The sequence below is a fragment of the Buteo buteo genome, chromosome 13 (genome assembly GCF_964188355.1).
Source record: "Buteo buteo chromosome 13, bButBut1.hap1.1, whole genome shotgun sequence".
Lineage (NCBI taxonomy): Eukaryota > Metazoa > Chordata > Aves > Accipitriformes > Accipitridae > Buteo > Buteo buteo.
The window spans coordinates 26,787,313-26,810,830 of NC_134183.1; the positions used below are offsets into that span (position 1 = coordinate 26,787,313).

A 23,518-nucleotide genomic window follows, 5' to 3' on the forward strand; every position below is an offset into this window, starting at 1 on the left:
CAACCCCCTCCAATATGTATTTTTTAATTCTGGCCCATTTCAGGGACCCAGTTCATCATCTGGCCCCAAAATAATTGTGCTGGTAACCCTGCTGGGGAATTACGAGGTGGGTGAAAGGGCTGGGGATAGGAAAATGGCCACATTGTAAAGTGGCAAAGGAGCTCAGACAAAGCAAAATACTGCTTTTTTTTGGACATCATTATGGAGAACAACAGTAAGCAATCTCCACCCAAGGCCAGTCTACAACACACGACTCCCCTCCTGTAGGGCCTGTTCCAAGAAGGGGCTCGCTCGCTCCACGACCTGCAGTGCTGCCCCGATGCGTGCCAGAATCTGCTATCAGCCCGTCACCAGAAAGGGAGTGCCCTTCTCGAAAATTTGCAGTTCTGTAAAACTGGTCTTTACTTGGTAATTTCTTTCAGCCAGGTCAAAAACCAGGCTACGTACTCTCCCTCAGGCAGGCCTGTTTTTCCAGAAAAGTTTATGACTTAGGGAACTGACTGACACAGTAACAAAATTTGGCCATGGGTACAAACTGGCCCTGAATACGTGTAGGGTGCAAATTAGAAGAAAATTGCTAGTACTCAGGCCAGTGAGGAGGGGGAATAACCACTCAAGAGCATTAATAAAGGTGAAAACCTAATGACTTCTAAGTTAGAGCATGGTTCTGAAAGGAATTACATGACAGCAGGGCCTCTGAGGTTTGTTTCTCCCTACACCCTTCAAGGAATACTCAGAAAGGCGCATGTGACTTCCTAAAACACCACACTGCCCTAACGGGAGGTCCTGGCAACAGTGTGAAGAACCGTGCTTTTGACAGGGAGAGAAAGAAAAAACGCTACACGATGCAAACTCGTGGCTTTTAAAATCTGAAGCCGGAGCACGGATCTATGCGGTTCAGGCTTCCAGCGTACATTAAAACTGTTGCTCGCCTGTCGACAGCCCGTCTGTGGATTCTACGCCTTTTACAGTTAGCAGTCTCTACCTCGCGTGACGTTTACCCACCGAAGGCGAACGCAAACGCACGTAGGGACGGGAACGGCCTGTCGGGCTACCGCGAAGGAAGCGCGGGAGCCGCAAGGCCGGCCGCTGCTAACCGCCACCGCACCGGGCGACCCCCCGCCGCCCTCCGAGCTCCGCGCCCGGCGCCGCGCCGCGCAGCCCCACCACCCCCGCCGTCGGCGCAGGGCGCGGCGAGCCGGCGGGAGCGGGGCTCGAACCTGCGGCCCTCCCGCGCGGGCGGCGCAGCCGCAGTGCCGGCGGGGGCCGCGGCAGTCCGCGGGCGCGCAGGGGATGCCGGCTCCCGTCTGCCGGCCCGGCCCCTCCGCGCCCACCGCTGCCGTCCTCCGCGGGGGCGTCCCGGGTGCAGCGCCGGGCGCGGGAGCGCGCAGGGATTTCGGCTGAGGCGCGGTCGCCACCCGCGGCGATGCCCGCAGCGCGGCGCCGATAGAGGTGACGCGCATGGCGGCGGCGGCGGCGGCGGCGCTCCCCCTGCGCCGGCAGGGAGGCGGCCCTGCGCCCGGCGCCGCCTGCCCGGCCGCGGCGTGACCGGGGCTGCGCCGGCCGAGCGCGGCGAGGAGACGGGCTCCGCGGGGCGGCCCGGGGCTCCGGCGGTGACAGCGCCCGCGGCGCCTCGCAGCTGGGGGCCGGGCGCGGCGGCGGCGGGGGGCGGCCCGCCAGCGTCGGGCGCTCCGCGGCAGAGCCTCGCGTTGCGTTCCGCCCGGCCCGCGCAGGGCCCGGCGGGGCGATGTAGGGGACATGCCCTGACGGGACGGCGAGCGGACGGGCGCCGCCTGCGACCGGGAGCTGCGCCAGCGGGGGCCGCCCGCCGCGGATCGGCCGCGGACCGGCGAGGCCACCCCCCCCCACCCCGGGCACCGCCGCTATGGCTGGGCCCGGCCTCTGGACGAGCATCAAGTCCCTGCTGCGGAGGGGCGAGGACCCCTTGTTCCTGAACGACTCCAGTGCCTTTGACTTCTCGGACGAGGTGGGGGACGAGGACTTCCCCCGGTTTAACAAGCTGCGAGTGGTGGTGTCGGACGACGCCTCGGAGGCGGCCCCGGAGACGCCGGTGAACGGGACGCCCCTGGGCCTGCCCTCCGACGACGACTCCCTGCTGGACCGGGACATCGCCCTGCGCAGCGCCCGGGCCGGCCGGCCGGACCCCTGCAGCAGCTGCAGCAGCCGGCGGGAGCGCTCCAAGCAGAGGAAGGTGAAGAAGCGGCTGACGCTCGCTGCCCTCCTCTACCTCCTCTTCATGACGGGGGAGCTCATAGGTGAGTGGGGGGCTTCTCGTGCCGTCTCTCCGGCCCGCGTGCCTCTCAGCCTGCTCCGGCCTTGGTTTTAAACGCTTACTGAGAGAAACTATCTGTCACGTAGAGAGGTCGGGGAGATTAGCTGCAAGTTCAGAGAGCGAGAAGGAGCAAAGTCCACCTGTATTTTCCACGCAAGAAAAGAAAGAGGAATTTGCAACTCCCCTTACCTGAACCTCATCAGTCCCCCCAAATGGCATAAAACACGCTTTTTTTTTTTTTTTGGTATGTCTAATGGCTTTTTATTTCTCCTTTTAAGTTCCTCTTGTAAGTTTGTAAGGTGTTTTTAGCAAGGGAGAAGCTGCGTTTTATTACAGACATAAATAAAAGACGAACAATTTCATCCTCGGTATTTTTTAATTACTGCCATAATATCTTGCTGTGTTTGCAACAAGAGAAGAGGAGGGAAATAGAGTTTCTAAGTGTGACATTTACCGTAATAACAAAACTAATATCGGGCGGGTATTCGTCCTTATTCACCAGGTACAGCAATATACTCTGTTACTTACAACTGAAAAGACAAATCCTGAGCTATCAGTAACAAGTTAGTGAAGAAGCCACTCCCTTGACAACTTCCTCATGTCCTGCTGTGCTCTGGACTAGCATATGCTCTGTCCAGACATAAATCATACGACCAAAGTCAATTAAAATAATAGGTATTGTAACACTTCCCATTACAATGCATAAGAACACCAGCTTGTTTGATTAAATTCTTTATCTTTTTTGTTTGTTAGTACTTGCAGAAGGTTTTTACCTGGGAATTTTTTCCTATATAAGTGTCTGATTGTTGTTGGTCAGAAGAATGAATCTGGTGCTCAAGTTCAGCTTTTATTGCTCCCTCATAAAGGCACGCTGTCATTTGCTATTCAGGTTGGAGAGAACCTGTGCATTATACAGCAGTCTACAAAAGGACTGTGCTTTATTTAATAGGCTATAGCAGCATAGGCTTGAAATAAAATTAAATTTGAAGGTCCCTTGGATGCGCAGGTGAGCTATTAAACATTATACCTTTGCCATTATCTAATCATTTTTACAAAGGATAGTATTTATCTTTTAATCTCTGTTCATTTATCAGTATAAGTGTCCTGTTACCATCTGTCTTCTGGGTACATCCATGCCATTCAGTGCAAGTGTCTGCTTGGTGCTACTCAGCATCCTGAAGAACGCTTAAACTCTCTCATCTGCTTTCCCCTGAAGTAGTGGAGTGCATTACACAGTGCCAGTACATTGATGTGCGTGTTGAGCCAGGTCTCTAGCAACTATAATAATTAATGGCTTTTAAATTGCTTTCATTTTAACACACAAGTCTAAATCAGAGCTAATCAGACAAACTATTGGCTGTAATTCACCAGGAAGAAAAAAAAAGGAGAAATCAAGTCACAAAAACTTTCTGGAAGAACAGAGATGCCTCAGGTATAGTAACATGGGACCTACATCCTCCTCCTCACCTATGCAAATTTGGTCAGTAATGACTGAAGATCTGATGTTTGCTGGTGTGAAGTGAGCTCATGCTCTTGGATCACCTGTCCTAGGACAGTTGTGAATTATATCTTTAAGACAGAAACTTCTGCAAGATGGATAGGGAGCAAAATCACTGCCCGAGTATAATACATTTTGTCCCACATATGTAGAAAAAAAATCCCTAGGAGAAATGGTCCGTTTTTCAGAGAGAGACCAGAACACTGACTGTATCTGCACTAGTTTTATTTGTGGCCTTATTTCAGGAACGCTGGTTAATGGAAAAAAGTGGTTTTGTCCTTCAGCATCTCTCAGTGTGTGGTTAGTCATTAATAACACTGCTACAATACATCAGCTTATCATGGATAAGGCACTTCACATCAAACCTGTTGCAGGGATCTGGTTGAATGCCTCCATTTGCCCCTTGGCTCCATTTTTTGTCTCTGGCTGAGATTTTGGTTCAGCATGAACTAGGGTGAATTTGATAAGCAACATAGTGTTGTATCTCAGACATAGACATCCTTTAACATGACAGTGATTTTATTTGATTGTATTCATATCAGAGTTCTAATATATGCTGAACTGAGTTCGTTTGAAGGGGCCCTTGCTGAATAATATGTCTGAGCTGTTGGCAGCTTGATGCTGAAGTCACTATGAGTGTATCTGTTAGGGGCTTTGGATCTGATTCATGCTATTGTAGACCTCTCCATAGCTAGTGCAGGGAGAGCTCTAGAAATAATAGGTGTTGAGAGTAAAAATACTCCCTCATCACTGTCACATCATCTGTTGTTTCTCCCTTACAGCCAGGACTTCTGCAGGCTCAGCTCAGGGTGGTGGATTTGTCTATGCAAAGCATTAGTACTGTAGTGTGGGCTCATCCTCCTCGGGTTTATGTATGCTGTTACCAGCCCTATTTCATTATCTGGGCAGACAGCACTAAGGGCCAGACCTATAAAATATTCAGGCATACAGCCTCCACAGAGAATAAATAGAGGACTTGGGTATCTCTGTACTTTTGTGGATCTTGACCTGAATGACTTGTCATAGGGCAAGTAATCAGCAGCAGAACAAGTAATTAAAGATGGAGCCCTCAAGTCCTGAGTCAGTGCCCTACCTGTTTAATTTATTTAACTCCAGCCCTGTGTTCTGTCTGGTTGGTTTCAAATTTTGGAACTCTTTGAATTAATCTGTAGCTCAGGTGTTTGGGAAACTTTGTTTGATCACATAGGACATTTTAACTGACTTCTTTGTACGATCTTTGACAGATTTGAGTTTCTGAAAAAAAGGCAATCAGAGAATTGATTTGTTCAGTAAAAATCTTTCCGCTGTCTGTTACCGATGTCAAGATGAAGGAAATCTTGTTTCAGCACCTTTTTTATGAAATCTTGATTGGCCTATTTTTTCCAAAGTATAGTCAAGCTCATTACCCCAGCCCACCTCAGTGTTTGTTATTTAATTTGATGAACAGTCATTGTAAAAGTCAGGTAACAACTTACACTTTGTGGGAACCATTTAGCATCAAGAAATGAAAAACATATTGCAAGTCCTAGTTACCTTTTCTGACAGGATTTTGATGTTTTCAGCTATGTTTAGAGATTTCTAATTGATCTTCCATGAGGAGGACTGCTGTCCTTCATGGGTCACTGAAAACAGTGGTGAGCCATCAAGCTGGCTATTTGTGAAGGTTATAGATGTCTTTTTTTTCCAAGTTGCCAGTCATGTTTAAACAGCCCTTAGGCAGTACCTTTAACCAAGCAATGAACTGATACATTTGGAAACAGAGCGCCTTTGATTTCAGAATTTCATAAATCTCAATTATGTTTTCTTAATCCACATGCTGCATTATGATTAGCTTCAGTACCTGAATTCCTTCTTTATGATTTTATTTTTAAAATCTTCAAGTGAGAGGCTAGCTGAAATAGAATTGACTCATCCTGCACTGAAGTGATTCTCAAAATTAATACATGTGAATTAACATAGATACTTTAAATGATCATACATGTAAACTACTAAATTAAATGTCCTTAGAAATAAATTACTGTTTCTTCTACGTTGGCTATAAAAGAGGCTGAGTTGCACATTTCTAAGTCATACTTTTTAAAATCATGTGAGAACACAAATTAATTCAGAAAGGAAAGGCATAACTCATTTTACTTGAAAAGCTGCTGAATTGCTAAATCTTAAAAACTCATTATTTTTGAGCTGTGGTGGCCTTTGGAAAACTGCAGCCTCAGAAGAATGTGACTTGGAAACTTTGGAACAACTGAAGAAAGGGGGATGGAGGAAAGGAACTGGTTGAAATGGGGTGTATTTGGTAGTTACCCACAGTACAAGCAATACTAGAGTATCAGCCATGCTGTCTGCAGGTGTGTACACATAGAAACACCCACAGCCACCCACCCACCCGTGTTTTATAACTAGTCTTGAAAGCAATCAGCCATTTGTGAATTTCCTGTTGCTATTACCTCGTGGTCAGCCTCTTCACTAAGACAGTTTTAATTGTATATGAAGATACCTTTACTCAGAATGTTAGTTGGAGCCTCAAACCTGCCAAATGGCACGCCAGCTGCATGCTTGTGCTCAGTAGAATTTACAGGCTGAATGACAATCTCAAGGTAAAAAGAGAAACTAAATCACAGCTGAGCTGACGCTAAAGATGTGATCTTTCTGAGAAAACGGGCTTACCTTCATGCATATGGAAGACAACGCAGCCTGTCCTTGATTCCCCTTTGGATAAGGGATGTTTAAGAGACAGGTGTGTTGTTTAAATCTCACCCATCCCATAGTAGCATTAGCAATTGAATTGCAACAGAGATATTAACCTTTGATCTGAGGTTATTTATCTCAATGCAGCTCATAATTATGAGAAAAAATTATGGTAATAAATAACAAAGGAAAACGCTGTGCAAGTGAAAGTCATTGTCTGCAATATATATTGGCAGAACTTATACACCCTTGCCAGGACAGGGAATAATGAAGGTTAAAAGATAATGTAATGAGAATAAAAAGGGGGCAGGGTAAATTTCCTTGCCATTGAGTAATTGGATTTCTGTCCCTGTTCCATAATGTCAAAATATTTAACAGACATAGCTTAATAAAAGAATCAGCTGATTAAGCACATAAGCAATAATATATAGAGAAAAGATAGAAAAGTATTTGGGGCCTGATCTTGCAAATGTTATGATGCAAGTAGTCTCTGTGAGAATAACAGGAGTGAATACTTTCTATGTTACTCTTAATAGAACATTTCACTGCACTTGTAACTATGGTAGCTTTAAATTATAGCATGGCATTTTGATTGTAATGGCAGAAAACCCCGTTCAGTGATTGTAAGAAAGGCTCTCATGCACTTAATGCTCTGTTCTGGAAAAAAAACCCACCACCACCCCCCCCCCCCAAACTGTAAGCTATGCCAAGAGGATATTATCTAGAATCATTAATGTAATGTGTCCTGACTTTTCCAACTTTGTTTTCAGGTGGATATGTTGCTAACAGTCTAGCAATTATGACAGATGCACTTCATATGTTAACTGACCTTAGCGGTATTATTTTGACCCTGCTTGCTCTCTGGCTGTCTGCAAAATCTCCCACAAAGAGGTTCACTTTTGGATTTCATCGTTTAGGTATGTAGATACCAGCTTTTGTTATTAACAGAGTATTTTAAGCAACAATTTTAAAGGTCACCTAATTCTAGAAGAATAGGTAACTAGAAAGAAAGTAGCAACAAACCTAAAAGTTGCTTTATGGTTAACACCCTGACTCTAATGTCCTTTTCACTGGCCATTGTGGATCCACTATATATAGGTTGTATTGCCACAAGGGAATAGATAATAAAAAAATAAATTTTTAAATGTTAAACCTCAGCCAAAAGTGAAGTTTGATGGCAGCATTTTACTCACTGGGAGCAGGATGAGTCTCTCCATCTCTGTGGAACTAGGACTTAGCAGATTCAGAGTTAAATTCTGAATGCTTGATCCATCTTCCATCTTAAAGAAGAAGGTTAGGGAACTGGATGCATGATGACATTGTAAATATGACTTCCTACATATGAACCATGGCCTAAGAAGTTTAAAAAGGGTTCAGAGGAGGGAAGCTGTCCCCAGCAAGAACAAGGGTGGATATGCAGCTGTGTTTCACAGCCCATCCATAGTTACTGGGTTGTTGCATTAGGCCAGGCCCCTGTGCACCTTTGTGCTTTGGAATTGAGGCTGTTGAGCAGAAGAGGGGCACATTCTTTGGTCACTCACTGCTGTACCACTGTTACTGCTTGTGTGACACACTGAGGAGCTTGTTGGTGCAGGAGCTGTACATGTCAGTCAGTTATTGTTCACAACAGATTATTGCCAGTGCCTAGGATTTATGAAGTCCCATTGACTTCAATAGAATTACGACAGTGGAAAAAGGTCCTATTCAATGTGAAAAATGACATCTTAATCCAGAACTAAAAATTTCTGTAGAGCATATTATCAGAGAGCTCTGCCCTACCAGAAGCCACATAAATCAGTATTCCTCTTGCACTCCCCAAACCACACAAAGCAGAGGTCAAAATGTCCCACGGTTTGCAATACAGTAAGTTACTTGACCTCTGCTCATTTTAGGTGTCTGTTAAAAGAAATATAAACAGAATTATGTATTAAACCTTGAAAGGGTATTTTCAGGATTCATTACTTCATATTTGGAAACATAATGATGATAAAGGGTGTCTTCATGTGGTTGCTAACTGGATATAGTAATTCATAATGTACAGCTTCAGGTCTTGTAGACATTTTACCAAAAGCTTCAACATTTACTCTTCATGAAATAGATAATTTCTAGTGTCACAGTTTGCTACCTCTGCTCTATACATTCTATAGTGTATATTTTTCAAGGAATTTCAAAGTCTTGTGTAGTCATTATTTGCAATTCTTATTTTGGCTGCTAGAACAGAAGTAGAATTCAACAACTCCATCACTTCTAGTCATTTGTCATCGGTTAGTCACTAATGCATGAATGCATAACTCTATACACTAGCAAAGATCTTTGGGGCTTTAGCAAGAAAGCATTAACAATGCCAGCATTTCCCATTACAAACTTTTCTTTCAAGAAGTTTTAATTTTGCGATAGGAGCTCCCCTCATACTGAAACCTGACCTTGCAGATATGCCCCTCGCATTTGCTCATGCTCCCCAGAAGGATGTTTGCTAGCATTTATACATATTTTAACCCTATTTAAAAATCATTTGAGTACTTTATGTGTCTTTGTAACTTTTCTAAAACCAAATAGTATATACATTGAACATGCCATGGCCTAGCTTAAAAGAGGAGTTAATCTTAAGAAAAATAGAAGAAACTTACTTAGCCATTAAAATCTTACTCAGTTCTGTAATTTTTCACTGACTTTTCAATTAATTTGAGGACTCCATAGCACTTTGCAAGCACAAATCCCTGAGGATTCCTGCCACCTCACTTTTTTTTTTTTTTTTTTTTTTTTTTTCATTTACTGCCAATGAAAATACTACCCAGACTGATCAAGTGGTGGCCCATGGGTCAGATCTGGCCCATAGAATTAGTCTGTATCACCCACCATCTTCTCCCTGGGAGAAGCTACAGGGAGCAGCTTCTCTGTTCTGCAACAATTACTCCTTCTTTTCTGCTGCCCAGTGCCAGCAGGTAGTCAAACACTAGAATGCGTTGCGCAGTTGGAAATACTCAAAACCCAACTGGACACAGCCCTGAGCAACTTGCTATAGTTAACCTTGCTTTGAGCTGGACTACACAGTTTCCAGGGGTTCCTTTCTACCTCAACCATTCTGCATGAGTAGCAGCAGTGCAGCTTTCTCTGTAGGAGGAGGAGGACTAGAGGCTGGGGGTGGGAGGAAGAGTTTTCTGTGGCTGCAGTGAGGAAGGGGAAGCAGGTAAAGGCCCTGCAAGAGACCCCCAAACCTTGACCTAGGCTCTGCAAGTACAGAAGATGGAATGGTTCAAAATTACTATACACAGATTTTCTAAAGTCACATTTGTGAAATTTATTTGCCTGATTTTAGGCACCTAGTCTGGATGCCATGGCCAGGGGCCCAGTTTCACACATCAGTGAATGTTGGCAATGGAACAAAGCTGCTTCTAGGGTATATCCTCACTGTAACATGTTTTTCCAAATAACCTATATGTAAGAAGCTTGTCAGCAAATATAAGCTCAACAATAGCTTGAATTTCATGAGAGAGATGTTAAAACATGACAGAATGTTAAAGATAGGGTACAGATTGAGCATCTGTCACAGAAAAAATGGGGAGCATTTGTTTAAAACTGGGAATACATGCAAGAACTGTCTCATCACTGACCTGCTTTTCATTAAGTTTTAAGATAATGTAAGCATGAAAACATTCTAATGAACAATGTTTCTGGTGCTCATTGCAACTTTTGTTTGCAGAATGATGACTTTTCAAACTCATTCCCATAAACGCTGCATTGTAAAGACAACAGACCCATTAGTTGTCTAGTCAAATTCCAGAAGGAAATTAGCACTAGTTTTCATTTATTTGAATTCTCTTTGAATACATAATATGTATGTTCCATCTTCAGTTTTATTCCATTTTCAGTGGTGAAAAGGAAGCTGACAGATTCAGGAATGGGTTAGAAAAGTGAAGACAAAATAATGGAGATTGCAGTCTTGTCTAAGAAGGATTATATTCTTGAAGCCAAAAATAGTTCTGTTTCACCACCAAGTGGAGATACCTCCTTCTCAGCAAGACGCTGAGCAGATTTAAGCATAGATATGGAACTTGGCATTTTTCCATTGCTGCGGAGACAATGTTAGTAATGACAGAATCAGTCAGTCCACTGAGACAGTGCACAGTTCATTTCACAGGAAGTGAAAGATCTCAGCACAAATCTACAATTCTGACATGACAATGACTCTGAAAGAAACTGCAAGGAAAACGCTAGTTTCCGTTGCAGAAAATACATTTTTAGATTGTAAAACCAAAATATGTTATTTCTTTGGTAAATGCTAATGTGCTATGGCTTCACAATTTTTTTAAAAAGCATTCTGGAAAATCTTCTAAGCAATGTACTGGGTTTTTTTAAGGCTGTTGCCCTGAATAATCTGCCTGCTTTGTAAAGAACGCTACCACTTGCATGGATATTTCCAGGATTTTCATGTTGCTCTGCAATCATCTGAGATTGTGACAATTGCCTTTCAGAGCCTTGTTACTGCCTGGTAATGCTGGTACTTATCCAGGCACTGACACACTACTGAGCAGCTGAATGCGTTGGTGTGAGTTTCTTCTCCCATAATGATGTTAAAAATTCAGTGTATGGATGAAGTGATTTTAGTGATATTAAAATGCTTATATAGCTGCATGCTTTTTACTGTAATATTCAATAAATAAAATTAAGGCAGTTCTGTGTTAGAAATTACACCTTCTGCAGTAACCAAAGTTATACTACACGCTGACAGATTCAAATCAGAGGGAAAAGCAAGGCCATTCTCAGATCAGTATTCTTAGAGCTATGGTAGAGCCAAGAGCGGAATTTTGCCCTTACTGGGGAATAAATCAGGGCAACATGTGTGGAACAAGGGGGAAGAACAACCATTACAATTCCAAGTAAATTAATTCCAACTCTGATCTTTGAATTCACACAAGAAGGCTAAGATCCCAGGGGTCCATCTGGCAAGTGACAGTCCAGAGCATTATGCATAATGATTACTGGTTACTCAGGCATGGCTGCAGATTTACATGCAATACAATGGAGCTAGCATTAAGGTTTTCCCAGTGCTTTTTGTAAAGCCCTGTATTAACTTGTTTATAACTGAGACAGTCTTTTAACTGGGCCAGTGTTTTCTCTGTCAGGTATCTTGCCCCCCCCCCCCCCCTTTTTTTTTTTAAGTTTCAGCTGCAATAGGGCAATCATTTTCACAATATGAATCTAGAGGGTAAAAGTATGTTTATGTTAAAAGGAATCTAGTGACCCATTTGGAAATACCTATATTCTTTATAGTAGGACCTTAAAACTGTAGTGTGGACTCATCCTCCTCAGGTTTATGTATGCTATTACTAGCCCGATTTCATGACTTGTGTACTGAGGCAGACAGCACTAAGGTCCTGACCCGTAAAATATTCAGGCCTATTTACCTCACATCAGAACAGCAGGAACCTTATAGAGAGCTGTAACCAATTTCCACAGATGTAAATGGCAGTGGAAGGTGCAGGACAATTAAATACTTAGTTTTTATTAACTTTCTGATTTTCTCTTTATTTTGATGTATGTGCCCTTTTGAAAGTCCCAGCTGATCAGATAAAATTCCTACACCAAAATGTTAGTCGTAACATTCTTACTTTTGTGAAATACGAGTATTTGGTAAACATTAGCTAATGCTAAAACAGCGTATTACAGCAATACAGGAACTTATATTAAGCAATCCTTCATAGCTGAAATCTGCAATGAGTAACATGTAGGTACACATATGTCAAGAAGCTTAGGAGTAATATGTCTGACAAGTTTGTACTGTTCAGTTTCTTAATATTTTTATAATTTTTTCTCCATCCTAAATACAAAGGGATATACAAAAGTCCTATCTAAATCCAGCTTAATACTGTGGACACTTGAAATCAAGTTTTCTCTTATTTGTAGGTGGGCTGGTGATGTTTGAGAACACCCATCTTCCTCTCCTGTGAACAGGGCCTTTGTTTGTGACTTGCCAGGCAAAAGTTCTGGGATGCCTGAAGAAGTCACAGTCATCACCCGTGCAGAAATTTTCAGAGAAAACATAATTTGAGGGATATACTGACAGGGAAGTGTGAAGGAATTGATTAGAACAGACTCCATTTGTTAATCCTATTTTATGAGTTTTATTTACTGCACAACTTGTTAGTTGTGCATAAGGGTTATAACACGCATTATATACTTAAAATAACTAAGGCTCTGTCCACATTCTAATTTGGAAATAGAAATAGATCTGAGACTCACTTTTGTAATGTTGTTTCCTTTCTGTTTGCAGAAGTATTGTCAGCCATCATCAGTGTATTGCTGGTCTATATCCTTATGGCATTCCTCTTGTATGAAGCTGTTCAAAGAACTATCCATATGGACTATGAAATAAATGGCGATATCATGCTGATTACAGCAGCGGTTGGTGTTGCAGTTAACTTAATGTAAGATCTTCCTTTCTCTCCATTAACACTTATAAATGTATTTCTGAATAAGCTGGTAATTCATTCATGCCCCGTAACTTTCTGATGGGATGTAATTTTGCTGGACCTCTTCATTTTCATAACTAAGACAAGAAATGATACTGAGTATTACTTTTTCAATTATTTGGTTCAAAACGAAAGAAAAAAAGCAACAAAAAAACCCCACCCACCAAAACTTAAAGCCCGTTTCTTGGAGTGTTTTTCTTCTTTCATTTTCAGAATGGGTTTTTTGCTGAATCAATCTGGCCACCTTCACTCCCACTCCCATTCCCACCCTCACTCTCACGTACCTCAGTCGAACTCTCCTAACACAGCCCACAGCAGTAGCCATGGACACAGCAGCCTTGCCGTGAGAGCAGCATTTGTACATGCCCTTGGGGACCTGGTACAAAGTATTGGTGTGCTCGTAGCTGCATATATCATACGCTTTAAGGTAAGGAATGGCTAGTCTTTGAGGCAGGGTGGAATTTTTTTAATTTCAACTCCAGTGATTAAATTAAAAAGGGACTTGTTTTTTTAAGTTATTAAAAAAAATACTTTGTGATATTCTATTATAAGCTTCATACATTCATGCAAAATAAGCAAAGGCTATATCTATTATGTATTTTGTAACTATTCAAACAAAAAGAAATATTCATGAAAGTTGTAGCTGGAAGTAACTGCATTTTCTAAGTGAGCTTATTTTCATACATCCTTTAACACTTTGGAACTTCCCTTGCAGCCAGAATACAAGATTGCTGATCCTATATGTACATACATATTCTCCATACTGGTGGTTTTGACAACAGTTCGAATTCTGTGTGACACAGGAGTTATTATTCTGGAAGGTAAGATCTGTGCACAGTCTGCAGTACTTTACATGTCAAATACCAGTGAGCATTGGCACTTTTTTTGACATCACGATCACCATCTCTAACAATGTGAATTGTGTCTGGAGACTTGTTTATCCTGCTGCTGCTTAGTCTGTTGGTTCTTGATGGCTCATCTAAGTTGCAGCAGTCTTTAGGTGTCTTTGACCTCTGCCAGAATGACACAAGTCCTAGCTCTGCTCACCCTTTCCCATCAGGAGATGGTAAAGTGAAATGTACAGAACTTTCTTGTGCGTCTGCAGTGCCTATCAGCTAAACTAAGTGAACATTTGCCCACGCTCAGCTCTACACTTTAATTACTCGTAAAGTTAAAAGTGAATGTGAACACATGTAAAAGGAGGAAGCAAGCTTAGGCCAAATGGCTGGACAGGTAGTTCATGCCTGTACTGTCTTCCCCTTTTCCACAAGTGCTGTTGTATTACTTGTGTGCTTCTACTGTTACTGTAGGGGAATCTACAAGTAAAGAGTGGTGTAAAAAGGAAGAAGAAAAAAAAAGGAAAGAAAAAGCTGAACACAAGCTCAAGAATCTTATCTCATGTGGTGACTTAGAGGGAAAGATGCCAGCAACATTCTTTGCATTATCATAGCTAACATGCCAACTATTACTGCTTTATTTAGTACTTTTACCTTATGAAAGTGAAGATGTTGGGGATGGGAGAAAAATCCTAGGTTTTAACTGCACCTTCCTAGGTGTCTCATGTGAGCTATTACTGACTTTACTTTTATTATGTTACGAGGTTAAATCAAGGACCTCAAAATCTTCAGTGTCAGGTGCTTTTGCTGTCATTTAGGGGAAAAAAACCCAACAAACTCCCCCCCCAAACAACAAAATGGAAGTCCACTGAGAAGGCAAAAATGGTGATATTTGCTTAAGAAACCTCAATTAGCTCCAATGCAATAGCTAAGATTTAGCTGAACAGATAAGGAACTATTGCTGTATCAGATTCCAGATATTTTGACTTGTAGCTCTTTGCAGAGGTAGTCTAGTTGTCATAAGAATCTCCAAATTAATGATGTTATTAAAAGTGATGATAGGTGGGCTTTATGTCCTTGGAGTTGTATCAGTTTTCAGTATTAATTTTAACTTAAGTTTCATCATTATACTCGGAATGCTAAATTAAAAACTTAAATTATTATCTAATACAAGCAATGAGATTCTAGCTTTTAATACAGATTTATAAGGCAGCATGGAAGCCTATCAATAGCATGATGTGAGATATCAAAATTTGAGTCCATGTTTCCTGGGGAGAAGGCGGCTGTAGAAATAACATCTCGCAGTTAGCTAGTTATTTATCAGCTAAATAATTTTTTATGGTCTTCACTAGAAGGAAAATTTTGTTTAATATGAGACAATCCTAAACACTGACCTTTCAAAAGAGATGGTACTGGAACGAACATAATTTTAAAAGACAGTAAGGCATCGGATTCAGAGAGAAGTCATCCAAAAATTCTGAAGAAATTTGAGAAGCAAGTGGCTGAACTCTTCATAGTACATATAATCAAACTCCATAAAACTGGAAGATAAGCAGTAAAAAGCTATGATAGAAACAAAACTGTTCAGAAACAGAGTTTATTCAGTATTTTTGTACTAGTTTTTGACCCATGTTGATCGTCTAAAATTTTGTTTCTGCCCTTTGTACAGCTAAAGGGTGGAGTAGGGAAGCATTAGAGGTGCTGTAGCTGCTGAAAATACTACGTCCAGAAGGACTTTATCAGTGCAATCATTGATTTGCAAAGACGTCATGCTATAAGACAAAGTCATGTGTTAACCACTGTAGATGGATTACTATGAGCACTTGAAAATGATACCAGTTACCTGAAGAGAGAAGTTTCAGGAGACAGCAGGATACAGGCCCTAGCATTATTATTTTTTTAGATTCTGACCTTAAGAGTCTGGTCTAAGCAGTTACTAGGTGTTAGAAGCTGCAGTAAAGTTGTCTACACAAGTACATCGCTCTAAATGATCTAATGCTGGCTACTACCAGAGAGCAGATTCTGGACAGGACAAACGACATTTGAGACAACATTGCAATTCCTGTACAACTTCTGTACCCATATTGGACTTAATATGCCAATTTGCATATTCTTCTCTATTGATAACTTGGAAGTTACTAATGACTTCCAACAGCACAAATTATAAACTCTTTTGACACGGAGAACTGTCATGACATTTTAAAGGCTACTGAGAGTTTGCAGAAGACAGAATTAATTTTATCTCATGTTTGGTATTGCAGGAGTTCCAAGGCATTTAAATGTGGATCGCATTAAGGAAGACTTGATGAAAATTGAAGATGTTTATTCTATAGAAGATTTAAATGTTTGGTCTCTCACTGCAGGAAAAACAACTGCCATAGTCCACTTGCAACTAGGTAACCTGCTGTATAGCATAATTCTAAATTAAATCTAAGTGTAGAACCGTCCCGTCCCCCCCGCTTCTCTTCATATTGTTATTTAAATTGAACCTGGAAATACCATTCTGGGGGAAAAAAAAAATCTACTAATTATGGTTTTGTACAGCAAGGTATAGAATGCATTGGCCCAGAAGGACACACTGTAAATGAAAACTGTGCAAAGAAAATATAGTTGTGTTGAAACATTCAATACAGATTCTTGGGGGGTGGCTTGGGGGGGAAGAAAAAGAAATTTCTCTCAGAAATTCCCTTATTTTGTCCAGGGAAAGACAGGGTGAAGTTCTAATGCGGAACAATCTGACATATGAATAATAAATATGTTTTGTCAAAACGTGCTGATTTAGATATCTAATGGTACCATGAATATTAATTCTTAGTAAGAAAGCTCAATTTTTTGGATGGGGTGGGGGGTGGTGACAAACACACACACTTTTATCAAGAGGTGATTCTAGTTAAAGGACACAGACCTAAAAGGTGTAAAATAATATATAGAGAGTACATAGTGACCACAGAACAATATTAAATTAATGAGTGTGAAAAACAATTATTCTAGTTGGTAACACTGTGATAAATTTGAGAAGAGCTGGATTGTCCAGGTTTCTTGAGGATTTAATTCTATTAATTATTTTCTTGACATTCCAGTTCCTGGTAGTTCATCTAAATGGGAGGAAGTTCAGTCCAAGGCCCGACACCTGCTGCTGAACACATTTGGAATGTACAAGTGCTCTGTCCAGCTTCAGAGTTACAAACAGGAAACGAGCAAAACCTGCGCAAGTTGTCAGAGTTCCAGTGCCTAATTTCATATGTTTTGGGAACTGCTGCCTTATTCTTTATCTTGTAGTCAAAGACTGAGAGCAATAAATGCAAAATGAAAATGATCAAATAGAAATCATTAATATGTGGATTTGTACCATGTAACGTGCAGCAGGGAGAACTGGTGCTGCAAAAAGTGCAGTGGTTGCCCTACAGAACATGCATTTCACTCTATCCCTTGTACTGGTTTATCCAATTTATTATGATTTTGAGACAAAGCTGTTTTCAGATTATTGTTTACAAACTGCAACGTGGCTCTGCAGATACCTCACAAATTACAGTCCATATTGTCCTTCAGTAATATGTACCACAAAGTACCTGCACTCCAAATGGAGCATCAAGTATTCAGTATTTCAATTAAAGTCTCTAATGTTGATCATGCCAGGGTTCCATAATATATCATGATCCCTGAATTCATTATACAGTATTTTTGCAATAGTAATTTTCATACAGTATCTTAAACCATAATGCATACAGTGCTAGTTGAATTCTTTTGGAAACTGTCTCTTTAGAGACACTGCAAAATACAGAATTCATTATACCCAGACCAGAAAGTTAGCTTTAATCTGGGCACTCAGAGATCCAGACAGGAAGATCCTTGCCCAGACTTCTGGTATTTAACTGGAGACCCGACACTGGACCCAAAGTGTTTTAAGTGATCAGTTATCTTTAATGTATTTTAGAATAGGGTTTATACATTAGAAACAGGTTATTTATTTTACAAAGTTTTGACTTGCAAGATGAATTTATTATTAATAATATCTTGAATTTCAACATTTGATTCACATTAAAAGGCCAGTTGATTAGCACGCATTCTAATTATAATTAATAAATGTCCTGTAATTGATCATTTTTCCATGATTGTTTTGTTTTAAAAGTCAAATGATAGAAACTATGCTTGATGTGGAGATACTCCCAAACACAATCTACAGACATGTAAAATACATGCATCTAACAGGAAAGTGGGGAGCAGAAGTTTTAGATATGTACTATTCCCTCAGTCACAGATCTCTGACCTTTTTTCATCTTTGCTTTGAGCACAGGATGGCAGTATCCCAACAGGAATGCCACTGCAATAGCAGTCCCCACTACTTGGCTTTATGAATAAAGCAAAATCCAAGCAAGCTCAGTAACCTAATGGTGCTGGACAACAATATCATAATATTGTTTTTGACAATAATATAACGACCTACAGAGGTAGAAAGGCCTTTTCTTATTCATAGAGAGATGAGGCAATTTGAAAAGACTATTTATTCATCCGGACACCTTGAAGTTCACAAAACTGAATTGCTTAGCCTCATGGTGGAATCCCTGTACTTTGAATGTACATGGGATGATAAAACCTGACACTGAGCTATTATCAAGCTCCAATTTACACCTGCTTCTGAAGTCATTTCCATTGAAGAAGCTAAGCGCAACAAGAATATGACCTGCAAAGTTCAGAAGATGGGAAGAACTTGGCTTCAAATATTTTTTGCTTATCTGTACTTTGATCTTTATGCAGAACTTCCACTGACATAAAAAGTAGTTCTCTATGTGGATCAGAAAGGAAAATTTTTGCCGAATAATGGATATTGTGATACTCAGCTGTGAATACTTAAGCTGTTGCCTGTTTTGAAACTTGCTAGGGTTTCACATATTCATCAGGCTGGTTTATACCTGCAATTGGTGGTAAAAATCTTGGCTTCTTTTCTCCCCTTTTTTGAGGTAGGGGTCACATGATGAGTTTTTATTGGTGAAAACTGACAGCACAGTATTAATTTGGACAAAGTACACATAACACTGGATTATGTTTATGTCTGTTCTGGTAAGAAATGGGAACACTTGAGTACAGCATGAGAGCACATACAGCTCAGAGGCAAAGTAGCACTGTACTTGGGAAGTTAATGCTTCAATACAAACACTATCATTAATTAAGTCATATCACAGTTAATGAAAAATGTGCATCCTGTCCTTACAAACTTACTGGAAAAAAATACCACAAACAAACAACAGGTGTTTTGCACATACTAATACTCAGATAGGTTTTAATTAAATTGGGGTTTACAATTGATGTAATTAGAAGTTGAAGTACAGTAGACATGTATTGTATTTGGAGTTTTTTAAGAATTTACTACACATTTGTTTAATTGAAGAAAAAAGCAGAAGTGTGTTGCTTTATTGTGGGTTTTATTAAATCAATTATTAAACTTCACATTGCTGTCTTACATTTATTTGTATTGCTGTCTCTTGTCATCATCTTTGATTCTTACAGCAGCTGTTTTTTGAAATGTCTGAACACTCAAGCTTAACTCTGTTTGGAGATGCTATATATAGAATGAATTATGTCTCCCTCTTCAGTCAGAAGAATTTAAGTCTTGTTATTTCCCAAGCAATAATTGCACTTTAGAAAATATAAGCTGACAAAGTATGGTGAAGGATCAGCCATAAAGCGACTGGCAAAACATTCTTGAAACCCTACATTAACCCTTGAGGGGCCCTTGTTACCAAGGTCTATAGACTGGAAGGAGTTCAGAGAAAAAGAAACAGAAGATGAAATGAGAATAAAGAATAAAAGAGTCAGTGCTCAGGGAGGCTCTGAAGCATACATTCCCTGTATTAAGGTCTAACTAAACTCACATGGAAATGTGTATCTGTGTGGCCTACCTCTAATCCTTTTCTTATTCTTTTTGAATTATTCAGGGCACAGGTTGTCTGGCACTGCGATGTTTAATGTAAGAATCCAGTATTCTTCTGAATCTGCTATTAATCAGCATCAAAAGGAATATGCATATTTTCACTTATAATACTCCAAGTGATGGAATAAATGAGCACAACAGAACTATAAAAATAACCAAGTAGAAATAATCAGTACACTTACTTATAAGGCTAGAGAAATACTCAGAAAATAACACTGATTTGCAAACAAACTACCAGGAATTTATGATCTAATACACAGTAACAGTACTCTGGAAGCATAAGTGACTATAAAAGAAGTTATTTTTATAGACATTGCAAGGTCATTTTCAGTACCAGCTTAGAGGAGAGGGGCCTTAGTATAAATAAGAATAAGGTCTAATGTCTTTCCAAGCAGCTCTCCAGCACATCCAGATTATTTTACATGGCAAAGATCATCTACACTCTTACACCATTCTTTTCCTTCTACAAAATCCTCTGCTTGAAATGAAAATGCATTTACTTAATGGGATTTCTCTCTAACCAAGAGACTTGTAAGATTGGAGCAGGTTTCCACAAGTAGTATCCCTGCTTTCCACAGCAGTGCTGCAATGCTCTTGCTGACTGAACAGCTGAAATCCTGTGAAAATTCTGCCACCTCTAACAGTCTACATTGGGAAGAGATTTTTCCTTTCTTAATCTCTGATTGTCACCCATCCTTTTCTAAAGCATAGATACAGCTTTGATGACAACCTACTCCTATGAGTCAATGAAGCATTTTTATATTGAGTAGACTGCAAACCCTCACATCCCACTCTTCTATTCTGAAATGTTCTTATCCTAAGAAGAAAATTAACAGAAACCCATCTTGTTTCTTAATGTTTTCCTTGCTTAATTCTGTGGGTTTTTTTGTTTGGGTGGTTTTTGTTTTTGTTTTTTTAAACTGTGTTAACATTTAGTCTCTTCAATACCAGCAGCATTTCTTTCTACACCAGCAGAATTACCATTTAAAATGTCATACCTGAATCTCATCTTCAATTACTTTACTACTGTACGTATCTGCTATTTCTTGCAGAATCACTCCCAACTGGCAGAATGACTAAGAAAAGCAGTAGGCTAGCCTTTAAAAGTAGTTTTCTGACATAAAATAAAAAAAACCCATAAGACACCCACCAACTAATGAGCGGTAAGTCTTTTGTTCAGGTATTTGGCAGAATCTCATGACAACACTGTGGTGATGCTGCCTAGAGCAGGGCTGTTAAGTATTATTTCTCTCTACAGATACAAGAATTTCATAAATGAAGATAGGTTGTTGGTTAATTAGATATGATACGTACTGCAGCAGCTTTCTATACTTCAATAAGCTAGTCCATTGCCAGAGAAGTTCCCTTGAGTTCTCAAGGGGAGGGGACAATTCACTGTAAATACCCAGCTCATTTCCCTCTATCCATCCAAAACTGCATTGTCAAGCTCTTTTTTCTTTCTGGTTGCTCCAAGCACATTTGGTTGTTACAGGAGTTAGCACACCTAGCTCAAATGTCATGTTCCATCAGCACTTCGCATTACGCCACCACTCTCTGCTTCTCTCACCTTATTTTCTTGCGATACTCTACCCTCTCCACAGTTTCACTAATAATGTCCAGCTTGCACCCTGTGCACCTGCTGTTTACGTGGTCACTAGGAGCTTCTCATGCAGCACGGGGTGTGAAACACCCCCAAACAACTTGTAAGGCCTGTTCTATTCAAATACATGCTTGCCCAAAGTCCGTTTCCTCTTTGATCTCTAGATGAAAAAAAACTTCTAGCCATCAAGTTGCTAACTCACAAGGAAGACCTAATCTGAAAGCCTCTAGATTCACTTTCTACCTTAAAAAAAATAAAACAAATGTCCTTCATCTTCCACACCCTTAATCCCCTTTCCAGCTTCACCTCATTTTCCCCGTCTTTGTAACACATCATGCTGGGCACTAATGGATACTCTCTGTGCTCTGGAGCTAGCAAATCCCCTTCTGTTCTACTCTTCTCATTCCATTTTCCATGGCTGAATGCTCTGGGAAGGACCATACATGCTCTTTCGTTCTATGAAATACCTGACACAACTTTGGAAGCTGCTAGAATAAATACTTACCTTTTCTATTTGCTGCTATCCAGCTACCACAGCAATCTGCTCTTTTAGTGCACGCATACCTGCCTTCTATGTTTACAGCTGTAAAATAATGACATCCAAATCAATATTTTTGCTCTTCTATCTCTATTTTCCTTTTCTCCATCGTGTTCTGCTTTTTTGTCTCAGTATCACACAGTTTCAAAATGACTAGCGCTAAATGTACGGGATAAAATAACTTAATTGCTTTTATTACAGTTATGAAGCATTTACACCTTTTATGGCATCAATTTCTGTAGGAAAAAAGTATTTCATAAACACAAGCATAATTTTATCCATATGATGACTGCTTTATGATTTCCTTACTATTATACCTGGTGAAAAGATAAGTTGTTTTTCTGATTGTGACTAGCCAGTACATGAGTGTACATAAAACCAGTTAATGCTATCTGTCCAGAGCGTGTTTCACATTAAACTCAGTACTGATATATACAGGGATTTTTTATTAAGCTGATGAATACATAAAAGCAGCCAGATGCCAAGCAGACAAGAAATATGCTTTTGTCTCAGGTGCATTATAAAAGCACCAAAGTCCCTGCACTCTTCCTATTTCTTTTTCCCCAAAACACAAACACAGAAATTATCTAATAAATGCCTAAATAAATTGATGAGATGTAAATGTAAAAAATAGCTATTTAATTCTAGTAACTGGCCTTTTGAATTACAATAGATTTTTTGCAAAAAACACCATAAACAAACATTTTCATAGTTAAGATGATGCTACATATTTGAACCTAGCATACAATTACTCTTGATTTTTTTTATAGATTTCATGTGTTCCCTCTTTCTAAGCCCACTGTAAGAACAAGTCTGACACAAAACTACAAATACTCTCCCCTCTGAACTGTCAGCCTTCAAGGCCTTTCCCGAGTTTACCAGGAGATGGTGCACTAGTCCCAGCTTTAATAAAAAGAGCTGTGTACTGAGTGTAACTATTCAAACTTCTACTTGTCAAAGGAATATACTTTGTTGCAAATTTTAAAAAAGTCTTATTAGTAAGTAAAAAAAAGTCTTAATTTTTCCTAAGGATAACACACGGGATTTAACTTTATCATGGATGCAATAAGGAAAAGCACAAACCTAGCACAGATTTGCTAATCAATTACTGGGAAGGGCTTAAGATACTTCTTAAAGGCCTATACAGGTAAATATCATGGAATACAACGTGCAAATGCCTCCCTCCAGTTCCAAGTATGTAATAAAAAAATTGTATGAGTGGAAATCAGTCGTAGCTGTGGGCATCTGAAATGCAATTAGAACAAATCATATTCATTAATGTAAACAATATAAGTTATCATACAAGCCCTTTGTTTCTATGAAAATAAGTATTGCTTCTTTGGGGCGCTGAATTCATGTTTCCAGGACAACAGATACGTCCATGTGAAACTGTCTGTCTGCTTTTTTATAAAGGATCTGATGACACTTCCAATCAGAAACATACACAGAGGGAAGCAATTTTGTTTCAAAATAGGCAGATACAATTATAAATGTAGAATATCATTGTGTTTACACACTGCTGCAATTGCAAGTATAATGTTGTCTTTTGATCTAGTTGAACAGGCTTCACAGAGAGAAAATACAGATGACAGAGGCTGAAAAACTCAGAACCACAACTTCCTTCCAGTAAGTCTTCTTTCATTTCTTCAAGCTATTAAGCAATTCTGTA

General features: G+C 40.2%; 1 protein-coding gene across 2 annotated transcripts; it reads left to right on the plus strand.

The window, feature by feature from the left end:
• Window positions 1-1,282: 1,282 nt before the first annotated feature.
• Window positions 1,283-19,227, plus strand: SLC30A4 (solute carrier family 30 member 4). Of its 2 annotated transcripts, XM_075045205.1 has the most exons (7): window positions 1,283-2,276; window positions 7,247-7,393; window positions 12,748-12,901; window positions 13,160-13,373; window positions 13,662-13,767; window positions 16,044-16,178; window positions 16,863-19,227. In XM_075045205.1, the coding sequence occupies exons 1-7, from the start codon at window positions 1,886-1,888 to the stop codon at window positions 17,015-17,017; spliced, it is 1,302 nt and encodes a 433-aa protein (XP_074901306.1). In that variant the 5' UTR covers window positions 1,283-1,885; the 3' UTR covers window positions 17,018-19,227. The 2 variants fall into 2 exon arrangements, with proteins under 2 accessions (XP_074901306.1, XP_074901307.1); XM_075045206.1 differs by lacking the exon at window positions 7,247-7,393.
• Window positions 19,228-23,518: the final 4,291 nt, after the last annotated feature.

What these genes read in the sequence shown, in the direction of transcription:
- SLC30A4 (XM_075045205.1), top strand. Translation starts at nt 1,886, where the DNA reads ATGGCTGGGCCCGGCCTCTGGACGAGCATCAAGTCCCTGCTGCGGAGG. An exon ending in CATGACGGGGGAGCTCATAG is followed by an intron (nt 2,277 to 7,246) that starts GTGAGTGGGGGG and finishes CTTTGTTTTCAG; the next exon opens with GTGGATATGTTGCTAACAGT. An exon ending in AGGAGTTATTATTCTGGAAG is followed by an intron (nt 13,768 to 16,043) that starts GTAAGATCTGTG and finishes TTGGTATTGCAG; the next exon opens with GAGTTCCAAGGCATTTAAAT.